At 32.9% G+C, this 21,447-nt stretch overlaps 2 protein-coding genes across 2 annotated transcripts in view; both read right to left on the bottom strand.

The window, feature by feature from the left end:
- Nucleotides 1-166: 166 nt before the first annotated feature.
- The window catches only part of LOC113522951 (sarcosine dehydrogenase, mitochondrial), a 24,964-nt gene continuing 3,683 nt past the window's right edge, over nt 167-21,447 (bottom strand). Inside the window, exons 3-16 of the mRNA XM_052897804.1 lie at nt 19,753-19,895; nt 19,426-19,638; nt 18,252-18,375; nt 16,797-17,005; nt 15,188-15,371; nt 9,190-9,280; nt 7,100-7,352; nt 6,238-6,357; nt 4,632-4,774; nt 3,509-3,614; nt 2,866-3,014; nt 1,849-2,123; nt 855-1,021; nt 167-537 (exon numbers count right to left, since the gene is read on the bottom strand). Coding sequence (XP_052753764.1) covers nt 211-537; nt 855-1,021; nt 1,849-2,123; nt 2,866-3,014; nt 3,509-3,614; nt 4,632-4,774; nt 6,238-6,357; nt 7,100-7,352; nt 9,190-9,280; nt 15,188-15,371; nt 16,797-17,005; nt 18,252-18,375; nt 19,426-19,638; nt 19,753-19,895 — 2,504 coding nt within the window. The 3' untranslated portion in view covers nt 167-210. The remainder of the gene's footprint in view (nt 538-854; nt 1,022-1,848; nt 2,124-2,865; nt 3,015-3,508; nt 3,615-4,631; nt 4,775-6,237; nt 6,358-7,099; nt 7,353-9,189; nt 9,281-15,187; nt 15,372-16,796; nt 17,006-18,251; nt 18,376-19,425; nt 19,639-19,752; nt 19,896-21,447) is intronic.
- Nucleotides 10,021-15,176, bottom strand: LOC113517179 (uncharacterized). Its single transcript, XM_052897806.1, has 6 exons — nt 13,695-15,176; nt 13,404-13,592; nt 12,839-12,982; nt 12,268-12,379; nt 11,706-12,029; nt 10,021-10,252 (listed from the first exon to the last, which is right to left on the bottom strand). Exons 1-6 carry the CDS (start codon nt 13,695-13,697, stop codon nt 10,212-10,214), a joined length of 813 nt encoding a protein of 270 aa, XP_052753766.1. The 5' UTR covers nt 13,698-15,176; the 3' UTR covers nt 10,021-10,211.

Here is a 21,447-nt window from a genome sequence, read left to right as displayed (position 1 = left end):
ACCATTCACATACGTGCGACTGGCTACATTTAATGATTGAGTTAAGTACTATTATTATTACCTTCCCTATTAGTTATCAATCTCTAACTGTTATTCAGTCTATGCATATTCATTTCGGCGGTTCAAATGTTAAAGGTTCAAGGTCATAGAATAATAAAATCATACGTTAATAAAATAAAATTATTTATTGAGATCACATTAAATGGCTATTTATTCACTACCTCCAGACCTTTCATTCTGTCCGGCATGTGGTTCATATATATTTTCATCCATTCCTTGCTCCCCGTAATTCCCAAGTATCCTCTGGCCAGTAGGATCAAACGGTGATTTCAAATGAAGATTTGCTCTATATTTTGTTCCCATGACTTCGATTTCATAATTTCCATCTGTTAAGTACTTTCCAGTTACCTCTAAACCTTTATTTGTGATATATGCAATTCCTATAGGTTTATCAAGATAATACGCATAATCTCCTCTCCTTAGGTGACCAACAGGCTCGCCATTCCTGAATACCGCTTCTTGGCCGTATATAGCAACCTATAAACAAAGTACAAAAATTTAGATAAATTTCCGATATCCGTAATTTTAACTATCCTTTAAACAAATTGGAGACTTAATAAATTTTATTATTTGTGGTTTCTGCCTAACCCTACTGCTTCCTTTTTTAATATGTTATGTATTATGCTAATATGTTTAACAAATGGTATAACTATAGTCACTATTATGACTTTTGCTTATATGCGGAAGTAAAAAACATGAGTTAATTTGTAAATATATAAAGTAAGTCTATTAAGCCAATTCCCATATGGAGTAAGCATAGAGGAAAGAATTTATAATTTCTGTAAATACTGTACCTTATCGTCGAGTGTGAAATATGCGTATTTTTTGGACACACCATTACTTCTCGCTTTTGCAACATGTTCGTTGCCAATATATTCGCCATTTTCACGACACGTGAAACCCAAGTTGGCCTCTATAGGATTATCATCTGTTCTCAGATCGGCATTCCACAAGTGATATCCTGAAATTCAATTGAATCTGTACGTCCATACTATCCGTGTAGTAATAGGGTATTGTCCTTGTTTTTATCCACTAGATGCCGAAGGTGACTAAAGAAGTAAAATGTACCAGTACTCGAAATAAAACCTTATATATACCAAACACATGGCTCTTTTATGGCTCTTTCCTAGTCGTTAATGAGTTTTTATATTATAATACCTATGCAGATAAAGATTCGCATACATTCCCAACTACAAATAAAACTATAGATAATATAAACTTCTAATAATAGCAAAAATAATTAAACGAAAACAAATGTATTGTAGTTAAAAAGAATCCCTACCAATATTTATTTATTTATTTAAACACAATAATATAATATATGTAAGTGTACATACGTCGGACTTAACACCTAATGGCGTTCTTTACAAGAACCATGAGGCAAGCAGAAAATTATGTAGGCGGTGAATTTACTACTAAAACATGTGTTATATAGCAGATAAAAGAAAATAAAACAGAAAAATACCTATGACTGAAGCAAAAAGTACAATTAAAAAGCAAAAGAATGGAATAAAGCGAAAAAAGAAGGTTGTTTAAAAAAATCTGTTACCAGTTTTTTAGGAAGTAGTAGTTTATATTTAAACATAAATTTGTTTGTCAGCTCTTAGTATCTTAACGGCTCAAGCAATCGTCATTACATTTACTATTTATCTACTATATGGGATAGAGAATAACGGACTGCTTTTTTTATCCTGATCGATCGCCATATACTTAGCCACATATAACAGCTAGTATTTCATACTGAATTGTGAATCTATTTTAAATTTAGTGCATAGCATAAAAATTAACCTTTCTCGGCGCTAAGCGAAGTCAACGCCCTCCAACCAGCGTTCTGTAGACCTTTAGCAGTTTTCAGGGCCTTGTAAATTTGGATCGCATGTGACGACGGTATATGTAATTCCCAGCCCAACTCGCCCGACCAGCCCACTCGCAGAGCTCTGCAAGTGTAGACCTTATTGTCTACGCTGAATGGTGCTTTATGGAACTGGATACTACGGTGCGTATTCACAGGGAAAGCGTCGTTTGATAGGCCCGCACCGGTGTAACGTTGCAAAATGCGTTGACTGTAAGGTAAATACATTATTATTATTTATTTGTATCATCCTATCAGCCGTTAACATTACTGTACATAAGCTTCCTCTATTAAGAAGTTTTGCCAGTAGTTATCAAGCTTGGCAGGCAGGTTGGCAACAGCAGTTAGGCCTTTGTGATTTTTAAAAAGGGACGATGCTGCCCGTTCCTAGATCATTAAATTCACTTAGTTACCTTTTACGACACCCAAGGGAAAGGAAGGAGTAGCCCAGTAATCTACCCGGGATTACAAAGCGCTTATTTTACTGGGTTTGGTTTACTTAAATGTACTATGTCTAAAATGACATGGTCATTTAGCCCGTGCATAATTAACTAAGATGGTGTTAGTCACGTTTGTCATTCAAGTTTTTTTAGGCAATTTAGAATGGCAAACAAGCTGACGGCCCATCTGATGGAAAGTGGTAACCGTTGTCTATAGACGTGAGCAGTACCATAGACATAACAGAGTATACTGTTTCGCCCATGATACCCCCATGCGTTGCCATTCCTGAGAACTAAAGTGCTATTCCTCTGTACCCTGTAAATTCACTGTCATATCTCCACCTTTCAAACCAAAACACAGCCATGCAAACACGACTGTTTCATGGTAGAAACAGAAATGGGACAGAGGTACCTAATCAAAGGACTTATGTACAAACTCTCACTCTGGTAATCGTTTAGTGTGTTTAGGTTTTACGTGAACATCTTCTATTTGGAAATCGGTTAATACAATACCTGTCTGGTCCTTGTACACTCAATATACAGAGCTGTTTCGAGACATCTGTGATGGTCGCACGCAATTTGTGCGTCTGTATGATTCGTCGCAAATGAGCTAGAGTGTGGTTAGCGTTAAAACCACTAGTTACAACATAGTAACCGCGGCCCTGCAAAATATACAAGTATTCTGTAAGTTCAAGTTAATTTTCAATTATATTAATTATTATGACAAAAGCGAATAGATGTTTATTACTTATCACCCACAAAAAAAGAATTGTTTGTATTGTTTATAATGTTGCTATTGTATATAATAACGGGACACTAGTAGAGGATGAAACGCAAGGATAAAGTAAGGTCAGTTGACCCATTTTGGTGAAGCGTTATAAGAACAAATCGCGGTGGTTTCCTAAGGAACTGCGTGAAGGTCAACCTTACATATCACTAGCAAAGAGAACTCAAGTCGCCATTACTAACAATTCTTAGAATCGGATCGTATTTTAATTAATTCTAGAAATTTTCAAATTAATATTTAGATCTTGTAAAAAATATCGTTCATTTCGTATTTAGAAAAAGACATCAAGGTTTGAAAATTCTAACTACCAGAGGGCGGCATCGCTATACGATTACTAACAGTTATTGATAAGTATATTTTTATAAGTACCTTAAAAATTGGTTCATGCAACTGTCCACTTCCCCCATCCAGAATACTAACAGTTACATCGGCTTCAACACCCCCCTTCTCGTTCAACAGCAAAGAATACACCACTCTGAAAATAAGTAATATGTAAGAAAAATAAATACAAACTGGAAGGTTGATTACATTAATAAAAAAGAATGTTCTTTATCTCCAATGCATAGTGATCATCTTTGATATCATATGAATATTTTTAATTAACAGGTTATATATCAAAGTTTGGTGGCATAAGCATCAAAAATAACTTTACCGTACAAAAATTATCAATTAAATTACAAAAAAAAGTAAGTAAGTAAAGTTAATGATCGAGAGATCCTCTTAAAACCTCATTAAAGGCTAACTGCGGTAGTGAACCCGTCTGCCAAGCGTGGCAACTACTGGCAAAATATGGGAAGATATATGTTAAGCAATGGATAGTTGAATGGCTGATGATGATGATAATAAGTTGAGTCTCGAGTGATATATTTTACAAATCTACAAAAACGTATAATTAATGTATATAATTGAAAAATTATACATGTCAGTTGATTAGAAATATTATTTATATATATAAAATATATATATATATATATATATTAACCATATATATATATATATATATATATATATATATATATATATATATATATATATATATATATATATAAACTTTATAAAAAACATTAATGGCCAAAAACGGGTGTATTGTTTTTGGAATGCATGTATGTGAATTTATTTGTTTCCATAACTTATAAATGCTTGAACTAATTTAAATGTATGGAATACCGTCAGAATACTTATATCATCTCGAGTGACACTGGTTATAACTTTTTAAAAATAGTCAGTTTTTCGCCGGGCAGTCGTTTTTTGTAATATACAAAGCTAAATGTACATGTCTAATGAATATAATGTGTTTTCAATATAAAATTCACCAGTATTCTTTAGGTATTGGACAATAAATATGATAAATACCAATAATTTGGTCAGACATGAGTGCATAAATTGATTGCGCGAATTCTTTCCATTTTCTGTGCCAATTTTAGTCTTTGATTATGTATTCTTTTTTTGATCTCATCAAATATCTTAATTTAATCTAATAAAATCAAAATACCTTTCATAATCTTTAGAAAGGTCAGCAGTGAATGCCAAATTAGCGGTACGTTGTGCATCGGGACCAGTCAAATAAAATTTTCCATAGTACGATAAATTGAAAAGAGCGGCAGCATTTCTGCAGCTTAAGGCTTCTTTTCCTATCTGTAAAAAAATTTATACTTTAATTTAACTCTTTAAGAATGAATTTAGAGGTAATAATTACATTTTATATAATATAATATTATAAATTATTAATTATCAATGTATAACAATAACTTGATTCATTGTCACCATATAAATTTAAACAAATAATGAGATGCGATATGGGCAAACATATTTCAGTAACATCGATAAATAAGAAAGAAGCACGATAAGCAAAATACCATTTATATTACCATACTCTTTGTCATATATGTTTAAAAAGGACATTTTTGATTCAGACTCTTTTTATTAAATAAATAAATATATGCTCCTGATTGTAATAGAAATTGAAATAATAATATACATTACTTATAACTCTTTTATTAGCCACTAGCTTTTTGTCTGCTACTTCGTATGTGTGCCATTCAGGATTAAAAAAAAAACAATTAAATAGATTACTTCTAGATGGCGTATTAAAATTGAATATACACTAGATCAGCGATTCCAAAAGTGGGTTCCGTAAAAAAGTCACCAGTATTTCACTAAATTATTTATACAGTGAAACATTTTTATTCTTCACATTGAAAGTTAAAGGAAACTATAAAGTGCTATACTTTTAAAATGTTTCTAACAAAAGCTATTGTTCTTATTTAAATTACAGTGTTTTTAATTTGTAATCATTTGATATGAGGTTCCAATAAATAAAAGGTATTTGTTGGGCGTTCAGTTATGTTAGGAATTTAGAAACTCCTGCACTAAATTATAAATTACATCTTCTAGAATACAACTGTGAAAACCACGACCACTTTTGCTGACTACAGCTGACTGAAAACTACTAAGTTTTCGTGTGATGACGGAACAAACATTATCATTATCTAGTTATAATATTATTATTTTAGTAAGATGTAAAAATTCCTTTACATTTGTTGCACGTTATATGTTACAGTACAAATATAATAAACGTATAAACAATACCCACTATCATTACGTTATAGGATTTGCAAAGTTCATATATAATTATAATAGCAATTTTTCAAATTATATCAAATAAACCTAATTATAAACATTTTTAAATACTTTTTTTTATTCTACTATACATTCAAAATACAATTTCAGCTAAGAAGAACGCGCAAGAAACACACATGTTGCTTTTTCAAACAAAAGTTAATTTTACAATTATAAATATAAATTTGTGTCAATACAGACTAACACACAGCAGAAGGGTAATTTAAATTATTAGTCCATTCAAGTCCATTTATTAATCCCTGGTAGGGTAGTCAAAATCTTTTGACGACGGTTACAGTTGTATGGACATAGCTACATTTCGACAAGCGTATTTAAATCCAACGTGACAGACGGCAAGCCTACCGTCATACTCAGATTAATTTAATTTGTTACTAACTTTTTCCAATCCCAGAAAGTTAATAGAAAATTGTTTGTTGGTTAGAAATAAATATTTAAAGAAGTAGAACAATTTCACATACAAGATCGTGATGCTCAGAGAAACCAAACGTGTAGTCTCCTTTGAGGACCTCCTCGTACCGTTGATCTACGTTCCTGGGGTAGTCGTGGGTGCCGCCCCAATCATATTGCTGAACTCTTATCTGAAAAATTATAATGCAGGTACATTAATACGCGGGGATTACAATATATTTTTTATAACTTGGAATAGCAAACAAGCTAATGGAAAGTGGTATAGATATAACTATGGACATCTTAGCATACTCTATGATGCTGATAGTACCACTTACATGAAGATTCTTACTACAACCTATGATATATATTCGAACCCAGCAATGTTTAATGTATATGCAAAATGTGAATATTTGTTTATTAAGTATCTATAATCCATAATTACTTCAATTATAGTTCTTCCCCTCTGACTGTTTTCAGAAACTATAGCAATATTTTACTCAATTTAAACATGTACAGTAACACCGCCACTGTGTTATATTTCAAAAGTCCATATCACTGGTTAGTCTAATTAAATAAATTAAAACAATTTTAAATAAAACAAAATAATTGTAATCAATATTATTTCGCGCCAAACGACTCCTAAAAACGACTTATCACACCATAGTCCTCAGGAATGACAACGCATGAAGGTTATCATGGGCAACGCAGTAGACTCTATTATGTCCATGGTGCTATTATAGATATGCCCATGGTATACGATATATCCATAGACGGCGTTCATGTATGTATATACCACTTTCCATGAGATGGGCCGATAGCTTGTTTGCCATACCAAGTAGTATAAAAAATTCTTCATCTCTTAAACGAAAAAAAAAACAATGTATATTTCGGCATGAAGAATATATGGCAATATAATATAATACGGCATACCTTCTCTCCCGGCATGAAGAAACCTGGCCTCTCCCACCCTGCCCTAGCTTGCATGACCGCGCCATCATCCACCAGTTCCTGGTGCAAGGCGTCATGACTAGCATCTCGGCCTGCTAGACGCTCGTCGTGCGGGAACACTATACCGTAATTCCGCACGTATGCTTCATGACTGCTTTCACGGCACCAATGGGCGCGCGATAGCTGACCAGGCGTGAAGCGACGGATGTCAAATGTGAACATGTTGTATTGAGGCCTGTGGGCATAGACATATTTGGGAAGGATGGAGAGACAAGCCCACCCCAGAATTCCTCACCTCAAAATGACATGCAAGCATGGTGCTTGATGGTACTATATGCGAACAGTTAGCACTTTCCATCGTTTGATAGTCAGCTTTTTTACCATTCTAAGCGGCGTAAAAACATGTAGCCTTGAAATATTTTGAAACAGAGCAATGGATCGAAAAATAATAGCGCCTAAGTGAACGTAAGGGAAAGAAAAAAGTAATACAAAATTAAATTACATCACATATAACACAATATTAAACTATTTTAATATACCCATTCAAGATTATATAATATCGATTGTTTACCAAATATATTGTAGGTTGTAATAATACAAAAACAAAATAAAGCATTCATTTTAACAGCTATGACGTCACATCATGAAAATAAAGTGTAGAGATAGACGTTATACAGATAACCTAAGAGAGCTTGAGTATTGTATGGAAATAAATACGGCAAGAAATTATGAGAGAATAAATCTACGAGTCTCAATATTAACGTACAGAAATTATGTACCTAAGCAATTTTTATTACTATTAATAAAATTACTATAAATTACAATAAAAACGAAATAGAAGTCTTTAAAAAAATAGTAGTTGCAATCGAATAAACAAATACCACTGAATTACTGGTCATATGACACAATCCCATCCGAATTTAAACTCGGCTATGATTATATCATGAACCCAATGATAACTGATGGAAATTTTATTTTGTAAATAAAACAAGTGGGTATCGAACTCGCAACCACTGGATAGAGAAGCTTTGTGTGATGACGGTACAAGGCCATCGTAGTAGTTTCGATAAAGTCTAATTTGCTCTGGAAAAATTATGATTAAGGATTTCTAATACGAAAAAGTTCAAAGAGTCTCTCAAGTTAAAAAAAAACAATGCACAATTAAACGTAAAATTAAGAAATTCTGACCCTATGTTTTCTCCTTATTTCTGTTTAGTGTAAACATGATAAAAACATTCATATTGATAGAAAAATAGTATATTTACTAATAACAAAGATAAAATATTAATGAGAAAAAAATACCATCTCCTTGTTTCTATGTAAGATAATAAATAGCCTCATCATGCCGTGTCAACTACCTCTATATATTATATTAGGTAGTTTGTGTACACTTATTTTTATTTATTTGGTATTTTTAACAGCATATAATTGCGCAATAATAATTATCATTATTAACATTGCTTGACGTATAAATAGATTGTACGTCAAGCAGTCAGTAATGATACAAAATTAACTTTATTATTACAATTTCTGATTAAAGTCTGGGGTTCGATCAAGAATACTAGCTATCAAAGCGTGCATAACGGAAAGAAAATCGCTTCACGTGCATTGAAATTAATCTCACAATAGAATACTCTAAATCATAAGAAATTAAGTAATATGTACACTGTATTATTTAGGGTCTAGATGGCGCTGTGTAACATAGTCCAGTAGTGGTACTTATTTAGTGGTAGTCTGACATAATAACATTTAGATTTAAGCCAATTTTATATTTTTCTTCCAAATAGCCCATGTCAGCAGCCTTGGACTGAACTCTGAATTTAATCACTACAAAACTAAGTACTCGATCCTGTACGGGTAAACGCAGTGTAGGACGACCCCCCACTAAATGGAGTGACGACCTGAAATGCATGGCAGGGAGTCAGTGGATGCAGGTGGCTTAGGACCGTTCTTTGTGGCAGTCTATGGGGGAGGCTTATGCCCTGCAGTGGACGAATAATAGCTGAAATGACGATAATGATAACTACTGAAAGTTATCGTGATTTGGACTTAAATCCAGGTTATGTACCCACCTTCCGGAGATGACCCACTCAGCCATTTGAATGCCGCAACCAGCAGAAAACATCATACCCGCCGAATTGTAGCCACAATTATGATACAGACCTAAAAATATATATATATATATATATACTATTTGTAACCCGTTGCTTTTTCGTTGTTACGTCATATGAATTAGGATACAAGTGAATTTTACTCTTTAAAATACCCGCCAAAATAACAATTTCAAAAAAAAATTAAGTTCACTCGGGTAAATGTTAGCACTCTAACAATTTGGTATAGGTACATCAAAATCTATTGAGGGGTTTAGAAATTATAGTGAAATTAACAGAAACATTAAACTGAAACCATTATTTTTTGTGTAGTAATGTAAAACCTCAACATCTCAATAGTAAAATTAATATACCTAATCTTTTGGGGGAAACAATAAAGAGTATATATTTAGTTAAGTTAATTTCCACGCAATCCCCACTGAAAACCACTGGAGTTAAATTCCAATGACTTTGTCACTATGGACCAACTGACCTGACGCTCGCCTATCATCATACATTTCATATCATTTACATAAAAAAAAGATAGGAGTCGCCTTAAGTTCAAAAGACGATGTTTCCCTAACACTTAAATTACTGTTATTCTGTGTTTACCTACATATAAAGGAAAAGTTCATTATATTATTTATTAATATGTTTTTAAATGTAATTTTATGCGGTTTTGGAGGACTTAGAAACAAAGATGAAACATCTTATCCGTTGAGGGACAGTGCTTATCCCTTGAAAGTAAACAATCCAAAATATATAGTAATTTTGTAGGTAGTAAAAACATGTTCAAGCAAATAAAAGAAAGGATAATGTTACAAATAATTTATTTTAAAAGAAATCATAGTAATATATTAATTTAGCGAGCGTATAGAAAAAGATGAGAAAGAAGAGAAGAAAGCAAAAAGGTTTGTTAGAATTGAAGCATTTAGCGTTTCATTGTTTCTGCCTACCCTAATGGGGCACAGGCGTGACAGATATGTATGTATAATTTAATTATTTTAGGAGGTATTAAAAAAATTCTGCCAATTTAAGCGCCCATCTGAAAAACAAAAAGTTACTCGGTATTACCATTATAATAAAGCCAGTATAAAAACAAGGAACCTTGTTAAGCAACAATATGGGATATTTCAATATGGTATCAGCATAGTATCGACCACTGCTTCTTTTCCCGTAGGTGTGGTAAAAGGTGACTAAGGGAAGTTATGCTAGAGGGATAGATACTAGTATAAATATTACTATATATATAAATAACATCACCAAATCCTAACTGCGGTTGTCAAGCCGCTTGCTAAGCGTGGTACCTACTGGTAAAACCCCTCAATGGTAAACACCAAAAAGAAAGGGTTCCCAGTCTCCGGCGGCTCCGCTATTCCTGACCAAGATAGCAGTCATGGTAACGGTGGAATAAGGGACGCTAAGAATCTCCGGCAGAAATTCTTAGCACCCTCCGGCTACCAACAAAAACGACTCGACTTAGCAACATATAATGTACGAACTTTGAGAACCGATGAGAAAATTACGAAGATGGAAGAAGAGGTGAACAAGTTACACTGCTATATTATAGGATTATCTGAAGTCCGAAAACATGGGAAAGATATGATCATCTTTGAATCAGGTACTTGTTTTACCACCGATAGGGCGACCATCCGTCTCATGGTGGTATCGGGTTCATCGTTCGCAATTCTCTCGTAAATTTTTTTTTTATACAACTTAGAATGGCAAACAAGCTGACGACCCACCTGATGGAAAGTGGTAACCGTCGCCTATAGACATGAGCAGTAGCATGAAAATAACAGAATATACTGTTTCGCCCATGATACCCCCCATGCGTTGCCATTCCTGAGGTGTTATTCCTCTGTACCCTGTAAATTCACTCCATATCCCACCTTTCAAACCGAAACACAGACATGCAAACACAACTGCTTAACGGTTGAAACACGAATGGGACAGAGGTACCCAAGCAATCGACTTTTGTACAAAGTCTTCCTTAAAGATCGAGTGTCGGCAAGGGTGAATTACCTGGTATTCAGAATTACCAATAGGTATTCGCTGAAAGTAAAGGTAAGTACATGCATCGACCGTGACACACTCCGATGATGAGAGGGATGCACTGTATGAGAACATTTCAATAGCCATTCATCCCTCTAATACTCAATATATAGTATTGAAAGAAGATTTCAACGCTTAACTAAACTAACTAAACGACTAAGAAAACCTAATAGTTAATGGATTAATAGCAGCATCCCTCTTAAAACAGCACCGAAGCCTACCAGCGGTTTCTAACCCGCCTACAAACCATAGCAACTAATATTTTTTCATCTATAAATATTAAAAAATGAATAATATTCATCCAAAGGTGGTCTAAAAGTTTCGATTTTGAGCATCCATTATAATCACAGATCCAAATTATAGTTTAGAAAGGAATCTAATATAACACAACATATTGGATAATTTACAAAAATAATTTCATTTTAATATTATATATAACATACCTCTTAACTGATTTAAAGTTTCGTTTTTTATTTCCACTTCCTTCGCAACTGATTGCAACTGATATTCATATAATTTTCTTTTATATTGAAGTTCTTCTAATCGAAGCTGTATTCTAAAATCGTCTATGTCGTCTCTATTTTCGTTATTAAAATTTTTGTCTTCAGTCATCTTTGTTTTTATTCCCTCTAACTCTATTTTAGCTTTTTCTAAAAGTGTTTTGTTTATTTCTTCTTCAAATTTAGCAGATCTTTTTTTTATTCTTAACATCTGTAATTCTAATCTATATTTCTGCTCAGTAACAGAAAGACTGGTTTCTAAATTATCTAAAACAACAATTTTATTTATATGTATTAAAATATTATATAAAGTTAACGGTATATTACGTAACTAAAACATTACATTCCTTTGTTGATATCATATACTCATCACATAACTTATTCATATATACCATATAAGTAGCGGTTTCTGCTAGTTAGCAATTTGATTCAATTTAAAAATATTTGGTTGATGGAATTTCTAAAAATTCTGCCTTAGTAGAGGTTTACATTATAAAATGACTACCTTTAATATCTGCATCAATAGAATCACTGTCTTGACTTTTTACAGCTGTGTTTAAAATTATTCCATCGCTATCAAAAGAATTTTTAATTTCGTTTATAACAACAGGAGCATCCTAAAACACACATACACGAGAAATATTGTTAATAACCACATATAAAACACATTTTTTTTTTATGGGTGAAAATGGTATAGTAATCCCGCCTGCGCTAACGGGATACGCTGGCGGAGCACCAGTGAAGGATGATAGATGAGAATGAAAACAGGCCAGTTGGACCATCATGATGAATTCATCAGGAATTAACCATGATAATTTCCAGGGAGAACCGCGAGGAGTATACTGCTAGCAATAGGATTCTCAGTCTCCATTACTAACAATCCCTTTCCCCCATAAGACACATATTAAATGTACATGTACACATATAATGTCACAGGCGCATAAAACATATTTATTATTTAAAGTATCCAGTTATAAAAGTACAAGGCTAACACAATACTAAAAGCATTTTCTTTGAATAAGAAACTAATAGAGTACTTCAAAGTGGTTCAACATAATATAAATATAAATAAGTACCTCTTCCACAACATTAGTTGTGCCATCTATTGGTGATAAAGGTGAGCTTCCTCCAGTGCGTTCGTTACAATGTTTACTCGCTCCAGCTTTTCTTGTACAATTCTTCATAATATTCCATGCTTTTCTTAATGTAATTATGTCCCTCTGCAATATATTTTATTAGTTATCTATACTTATTGTCACTTATGGCTCATGATAAATTCCAAAGCTAGTTGTGAGCCATTAATAGGTTGTTCATGATAATGTGTTCACATTGTAAAAGAAAAGTTACTTATTTCATAAACTAATTTAAAGTGGACTGAAATCTATCTAGATGTGTGATGTATTTTCAATACCAGTAAAGTAATTTACAATAATTTTTATGATCAACAGTGGTCAGTTAAAGGCTAATATAATGATGATGATAATATTAAAATATCAGCAAGTGAGTTTAAATAACTGTCAATGGATACTCAGAGGGCCGGTTACTACTAGGTACATTTATAATTGCATACCGTACATGAGATTATTTATATTCAATATACATATAAAGATTAGATGATAAAATAGAAAAATGAGTAAATACCTTGTGTACATTAGGGTACGAATTAAATTTCGCAGCAATTAAATTCCATACTTCCTTTTTTTTATTAGCAGATAATTTGTCTCGTAATTTTGATTGAACCTGTGGGTATCTTTTTATTAATCGAGTCAATACAGTCCTTTCATAGATTGTCAAATTAGCAACCCTTTTGGACGTTGTTTTTGGTGAATCCTAAATTAAACAGAAACATTAATAAAAAATTACGCGCTTCAACAAAATTAATTATTATTACAAAATTATTTATATATTATGAATAAATGTATAAATACTCACCATAACTAAAAGGGCGATATTTAAACAAAAGTTTAAATAAACTTACTTTTTTTTTAAATAACACTGAACTCTCAGAAAAAATAAAAGTATTTACAACTTGTTCATTTGTCAACTGAACGTACGAGTATGCATGAGCAATGACCAATGTTAGTTTTTTTTATAATGTAGGTAGATTGAGAAAGTGTGAATGACGTTAGGTGTTACCATTGTAGAAAAGTGTAAAACCTGGATTGATTTATAAAAAAATGTTGTTTTGATCTTGTTTATTTATAAAAACAATAAGTTAATTATTTTCTAAATTATTATTAACAAGGCTTTGATATTTTAAACATAACATTATAAAAAATGTATCATAGATATCTAAATATATACATATATACATACACATATATCCAATCCATTTATGCAGATTGCATTCCATTATTCTATGGAAATAATACGGTTCGGCAAAATTTTAATATTACTAGTGCAGTTAATCACTAACACTAATCTGCACGAGCGTTCACAACCATATTCTCACTTAAAGTTTTTATTAGTTATGAACTGTTACAAATTTTAATTATTAGTAAATAAATTCTCGTTGGTGTAATAATAATAATAAATTTATTTGTTAGAATATGGTACAACAAGATGACACTGGTAAATAAACTTTTATCATATTCAGCTATACATCATACAAATATTATATATATAAAAAACTTTTCTGAGACAATAAATCTATTATAAAATTGAAATTCTTTGTTCTTAGAAGTTGTAATGCTTCTAATCACTTTATTTGTGTTCCGTCTTCGTCAAATCGTTACTTTTTTTTTATTTTTATACACTTCTAATCTGCGCTATATTTTAAGTACTGCTATGTTATCGTATGCCGTGTGTGCCCCGACTTAGAATGGGCCACCCCTTCCTTTCCCATGGGTGTCGTAAGGGGCGACTAAGGGAGTTTATGGTGGAGGGATGGGCAGCAGCGTCCCTCTTAAAACATCTGTAAAAACCTAACTGCGGTTGTCACCCCGCGTGCCAAGCGTGGCAACTACTAACAAAACTCCCCATATGGAAAAGACTTATGTTCAGCAGTGGACAGTTAACGGCTGAAATAATATGTCATAGTATAGGTTTGGGCCTTTGGTCCTAAGTTAATAACGCGATGGCAGCATGCCACTGCTGTACGCTCGGGCAAAGAGCACATATTTGCGGCCCATACCTGCACCCATATTTTTTTAATGGATGACAATGAAATGGTAAACCCCGCCCGTGCTAACGGTATACACCGGCGGGGCACCAGTGAGAAATGATAAGTGAGGATGAAAAGACAGGTCAGTCAGCCCATCGTGATGATACACTTAGAATTCAGCACGACGGTTTCCAGGAGGCAATTGGACCCTTAGTTTCTATTACTAACAATCCCCTTCCCCCGTGTGCTATATTAAGCAAATTGACGTAAGAATCTGCCCATAAATATTGCTCGTGAATTTGACTTGAATTGTATTACGTACCAAAGATATTGGGATCCTCTCCCAAAAGTGGCTTATGGTCTGGCGTGAAAGATTCCGGTCCACATACTGTGCTCTTTATACCAATTTTACCCAGCTTCGGGCAGAGGGTGGTGGCGCTGGTCATATGCACCCCGAATACATCCCAATCTAACTCGTACAGATGGAATTGTAAGTTATCGGGAACCTTTAGGACAAAGACAAACGTTATATTAGTTGCATGATTAATTCCGAATTATTTTTTATAACACTATATTATAACAAATAAGTAATGTTCCACTTGAAGGAAAGTAGTAAGTACCCGTTACGTGTTGCTATTCCTAAAGACTATATTGTTATGCCTTTATAATTTCACTACCATATGATGACCCTTCAAACTAAAACACAGCCATGCAAGAGCAGCTGCTTCATGGCAGAAATCCAGGTGGAACATAAAACTCAAAGTCCTAAATCATAAGTGTGTCACGGGAAGGTATTTGCCACAATAAATTACTAAAAATTCTTACTAATTGTGTTCATTTATAATTATTCCCACGTTAATAGTTTACTGCAAATAAGCATAAAAGCGATAAGCTGTATTTGTAATATATTTTGACATGAAGGCAGAGTATGACAACAATTACCTACTAAATGTTAATATGATTAATAAATATATGTATATAATTATCTATTATATATATTTATTAATAACAACAACAAGTATAAGCATTGTGTTATTATTATATCTAAACGTAACATGACCTACGAAGAAGCATCTCTATACCAGATCCAAATGTTAACATTTCGAAGTGGTTGGTCGAAACACTATTTTCATAAAATAATACAGCATTAATTTTCTATAATACGTAATCTTAAATATGAGTACCTCTTGCTTCATTTCTCATGAATTCCATCCATAGATTTTTTTGGAACTTAGAATGGCAATCACGCGGACGGCCCACCTGATAGAAAGTAGTAACCATAGCAAAGCATGGCATAGACATGAACAGTACCATGGATATAACAAAGTATATTAGGGGGAATAAATTGTTAGTACTGGAAGGTTAGTCCCCATTGCTATCAATATACCCTATCAGGTCGACCTTCACACAGTTCCCCCTGGGAAATATCGTGACAAATTTATCGTTGAATTCGTCACGATGGGCTAACTGACCTGCCTTTTCATCCTCATTTATCACCTTTCACCGGTACCCCGCCAGTGTATACCGATACCGCAGGCGGGGTTACCATGCCTTTTTTACTCATTAAAAAAAAACAGTATATTGGTGGCGTGATTCACCTTATACGTTGCCATTCTTGATTCCTGATAATTGATTCCCTCGAGGTTAAAATCAAGACATTAGGCTTTAACTGATATCAGTGTCGATAAATCGCAAAGTCAAGGTCTGATACCTTGACATTGACCTTGATAGAACCAACCCGATAAATACAGTTTCACAATAATAAAACTAGTTAAACTAATAACGAGAAAATTTATTTGATTTTTGTCTTGTTTGTAATGGATGAAAAATAATAAAATATCCATGTGAAGTTAGGACGGGTCGCTATTACAAAATACCAGTATAAAAATTATAGTGTACCTGTCTTTTAAAATTCAGTTAATTATTCATACCTGGTCCAACATATGCGGGTTTCCTTCATACCCTCCAATACTGCAAGTCTCACCCTGCATCTTCAAGTACAGATTCACGTCATGGTCCCGGATGTTGGGACAACCGCGTATCTCTGGGATTGCATCACACACTACATACGCGTGTTTGAATGGCACAAGTGGCAATGATGGTACCCCAGCGAACCTCGCGACACGGGGACCCCAAGCACCTATAATGATAATTATTTGGAATAGAAAATAGTACTTACCTTTATTAAAAAAAAAAATTCTTGTGTCTATATTTACTTTAAACATTTTATAACTTTTTTTAACATGATGTTATCTGTCATGGTGTATTGATTGGAATATATTGAGAAATGTGGATCCAAATATTAATGGTAGAGCTTTTGAGGGTTACATTTTTCCATCTAATATATATGTAGGATGCATGTTTATGCATGTATATATTGACAAAAATCATTACAAATTCAATCTGATGGGTTTTATTTTATTCACTACCACTTAATTACGAGTAGTATGGACAATCAGACGTAAAATTCTGGATTTCATACAGGATCATTTGTTTTTGTACAAGCTAGTGAATGGATACATTGATTGTTCTAATCTATTGAGCCTGGTCGAATAGATACATTCTATTTATTGCAAAGCGTTTCAAAATAAAGTCATTTGTCACGATTGCCTTTCAAATTCAAATCCATATTGTATGAATTCTATAGTTTTGATTAAGCAGCTTAATAGTAACATGGCATGTATCATCGCACTTATGTAGATTACAAGTGTACAAATATAGTATATTACTGAAGTCATTGCTAGTAATATATTCTATGAAGTTGACCACCTCGTGGTTTCGCTCGAAAAACATCATGATTAATTCTTGTGTTATTCATCACGATAGACTAACTGACTGGTGTCGCACCAGCGTATACTGGTAGCGCAGGCGAAATTACCATTGCATTTTCACCCATAAAAAAAGACAATTATTCATTACACCGCCATCGATCTTGATATTACTTATTAGCTTGAGCAATTCAGCTCGGGCCAGAACATTTTCCAAATTATTTTTTACTACAAAATCGTCACAGACGATGTGGTTTGCACAATAAGTCTTTAATATGACAAGATAATTTAATTAACTAATCTCTACGTTTATTTTCATAGGATTCATTTTTGCCTAACAGAAGAAATGTATTAATATTTTTTTACAAGGAAAAAATGTCTTGGTCGATGGAGAATTCATAAAAGTAACTCTAATTTTTGTAAAATTATGATGTCATTGTACGTAAATAACTCGTTAAAAACTATATATTGTTGTAAACAATCGTAACGTAAATAAAAAAGACGTAACGTACAGAAAAACAAAATAAATTATTATCTATAATACCTAAGAAATACAAATAAAAATAGACAAAACTCGATTATTTTATAATTAGTATTATCTGTAAATCGCTTAATTACCTCCACAATTAATGACACATTTCGTTTTAATAATCCCTTTGTCAGTGTGTACAGCAGTCACTTCTTTATTCCCAAGCAAGTTGTGAGTGTAATGTATATCTATGACGGGACGATCTTCATATACCTAAAATAATAATGACCTTTTTATAAAATTAATGTATATCAGTAAAACTTTATATAAAGAACAATTTAGTTGCGTGAAATAATGGTGAAGTTGACTTCACAGATGACGCTTAGCAAAGATAGTAATTTGATTATCCTTTCCTACTATCATGTAAGGTGATTATCGCGCCTTAATCACGCAAACACTACCCGCCCAAGAAGGAAATAGCTTGGTAATAATATACCCCAACCGATCGACCTTCACGCGGTTTCCCCTGGAAACCATCGTAGTTAATTCTTGCTGAATTCGTTACAATGGGCCAACTGACCTGCTTTCATCCTTACCTATTATCTCTCACCGGTGCTTCGCCAGCGTATGATCATAGTGCAGGCGGGGTTACCATTCCATTACCATCCATTTAATAACATTACCCGCTCATTAATGACCACTTGTGGGTAGTACTCGAGTAGGTAATAATAATATTTTCAAATCTCTTTGTGCCGGGAACAGATAAACCAGTCATCACAAAATTTGGCATATTATGTAATTCTGTTACATGCGGCTTTTCTATGTATAATGTGAATAATTATATAAAGTATTATATATTAAGTTAGAATATAACATACACATGTAACAAATTTTATTAAAATCGAGGACCTAACAAACATACAAACATCTTTACGCAGTTTCACATTCATGTTAATAGGATTTCCTTGTATTACATATTTAATACCATAAAATAATATATCTCAATCGATAAACATTTTTGTTGTGCTTTAGGGTTAAAATAAAATACAATAATACCTCGTACTTGCGCGATAGGTAGAACTGAGAAATCGCGTAAGTCGAGGTATAATTGTTTATGCATGTCTATGTATCTATTTCGCAGGGTATGTTCAAATATGCATATTAACTTAACAACATTGTAAGAGAACTATAGAGGTGTTTGACGTTCAAACAATCAAAACGACTAGATTTGAAAATTGCATAAATTATTGCATTTCATAAATCGGGATAGCATAAATCAAAGTATTTCTGTATCTAAGTTTATTTACAATATTCAAACGTTACCTTGGCGCCATTGCGTGTGGCAACTTTGAGGAGTGCACTGCATGCCATTGCCGGGTCTATAGTACCATCTTCCGATACATACAATGCCATTTGAAATACAGAAGGATCCAAAATAGGAACTTTTTTCTGTGCATCGTAAGGATCCAAAACTTCACTCGCGATACCCATAGCATTTCCCAGAGTGTGTAACCTCATGTATTCTTGAGTACGAATCTGTAATCAGGTGAATTGTTAGTGTAGGTATATGTCCTTCCACTATCTGACATTCATCTAATCAAAACATATATTAACACATTATATGAATAATATATTAACTATAGTTGTTACCTTACTTCGCGAAATAAACATTCCACCATTGTTGATCCACCCCGAATAGTCCTCGACTTCATTTGCTAAATTATTGTATACGTTCCTTGAATCTCGTAATAGTCGAACTTCCAAGTCGCAAGGCCGAAGCGACCATACAAGACCTAACATTCAACAAAACAAAAATATCATTTAAATTCTATATCTATCTCTCTATTTAAGTACCTATATATTATATCCCGCAAGGTTAGACAAAGGCATCCAAGTATCAAGGGCCTCTTTCTATTTTTATATTACTGTAATTTTACATACTACTTGTATGTAAAATTACAGAAATATGCGAGGGCATGACATGTCTCTGTGAGAACATTCAACTTATGTATAATAAAATCAAGAGACATATCACTTTAATTGTCTCTGATCTCTTATTTCTTATTTCATCAGCAAATAATAACAGCCCAGTAATATAAAATTTCTGCATTACACCGCAAAGTAGACCAGTGCATAGACAATAAATTGAGTTACACAAAAAAAAAAACAAATTCAAATATGGCAAATATATTATAGATAATTTGATTTAAAAACTAAACTACTAAACCGATTTTGATAATATGGTATCGATCTGTAAGTATATCCTTTCAGATAAGAAAAGAATTTTCCAAATATGTTTATACTATATTTTAAATGATAGAATTATGAGAAATATTACTAAGTTCACTCCAGAATACCTGGACCAATTCAGAAAATATTTATTTTTCTTTTTTTCATAAAAACTATTTGGATCCGTAAATGGCGGTAGGGGCAAAACAATATATACCAGATCGGCTAATAATAAATACCAACATTATACAAACAAGTTATTGATCGAAACAAAACAAATTAATAGAATATCTGTCACCCAGTACCTATGGACTACTTTAATGGAGCTCCTATTAAATAAATTGGCTCCTCGAAAGACATTCATGTAACAGTGTTTACACGCATACATTTATTTAGACGTTTAACCGACATCAAAAAAGAAGATCGTTAACTTGACTGTATCTTTGCATGTATCATATTTTTAACTTTTAATATTCAATTATTATTTTAGTCATAATAGCAGGACATGTGGCCACAAATCATCCTGAACGAACACAAGAACAAAAAAATTATGGGGATTTTTTTTTAAACGTGTGTAATTGACAGTATAACAATTGAAAGACTCATTATAAATGAAAGACTCATTATGCCGTGCGTAAAGTTAGACAGTACACTGATACTGATACTGCTAGATTAGTCTATTTTAGTTATTTTCATAGTTTACTCTCTTATGGAATATTACTATGGGGAAAAGCGGCAGATATTAAAAATATATTCATATTACAAAAACGTGCCGTTCGAGCGATCTACTGTATGAAGAGTCGTGACTCATTAAGAGAGAAATTCAAAGAGGCAAATATTCTCACCGTTGCTTCTCAATTTATATATTCAAATATCCTATATGTTCATAAAAATCTTGACTTATTTCCAAAAAACAGCAATATTCATAATATTAATACTAGATTTAAAGACAAACTTGCTGTCCCCAAGTATCGTTTAGAAAAAGTTAATAGGTCTTTTATGGGAATAGGTATAAAAATTTACAATAAGATACCAAAGGATATGTTGGAATTACCCTTAAATAAATTCAAAACATCTGTTAAATCATATTTACTGAGCAAAGCCTATTACTCACTA

Source organism: Galleria mellonella, unplaced genomic scaffold, assembly GCF_026898425.1.
Source record: "Galleria mellonella isolate WM207_F2 unplaced genomic scaffold, CSIRO_AGI_GalMel_v1 utg38, whole genome shotgun sequence".
NCBI classification, from domain to species: domain Eukaryota; kingdom Metazoa; phylum Arthropoda; class Insecta; order Lepidoptera; family Pyralidae; genus Galleria; species Galleria mellonella.
Note: the sequence above shows the minus strand (reverse complement) of the source record. Positions and strands in the feature narration are given on the sequence as shown.

Excerpts from the sequence above, each read along its gene's own strand:
- LOC113517179 (XM_052897806.1), bottom strand. Across the intron at positions 12,380-12,838 it reads CAACTAATGTTGTGGAAGAG|GATGCTCCTGTTGTTATAAA; the intron begins GTACTTATTTAT and ends TGTGTGTTTTAG. Across the intron at positions 10,253-11,705 it reads AACTTTAAATCAGTTAAGAG|ATGGGCGCTTAAATTGGCAG; the intron begins GTATGTTATATA and ends TTTGTTTTTCAG.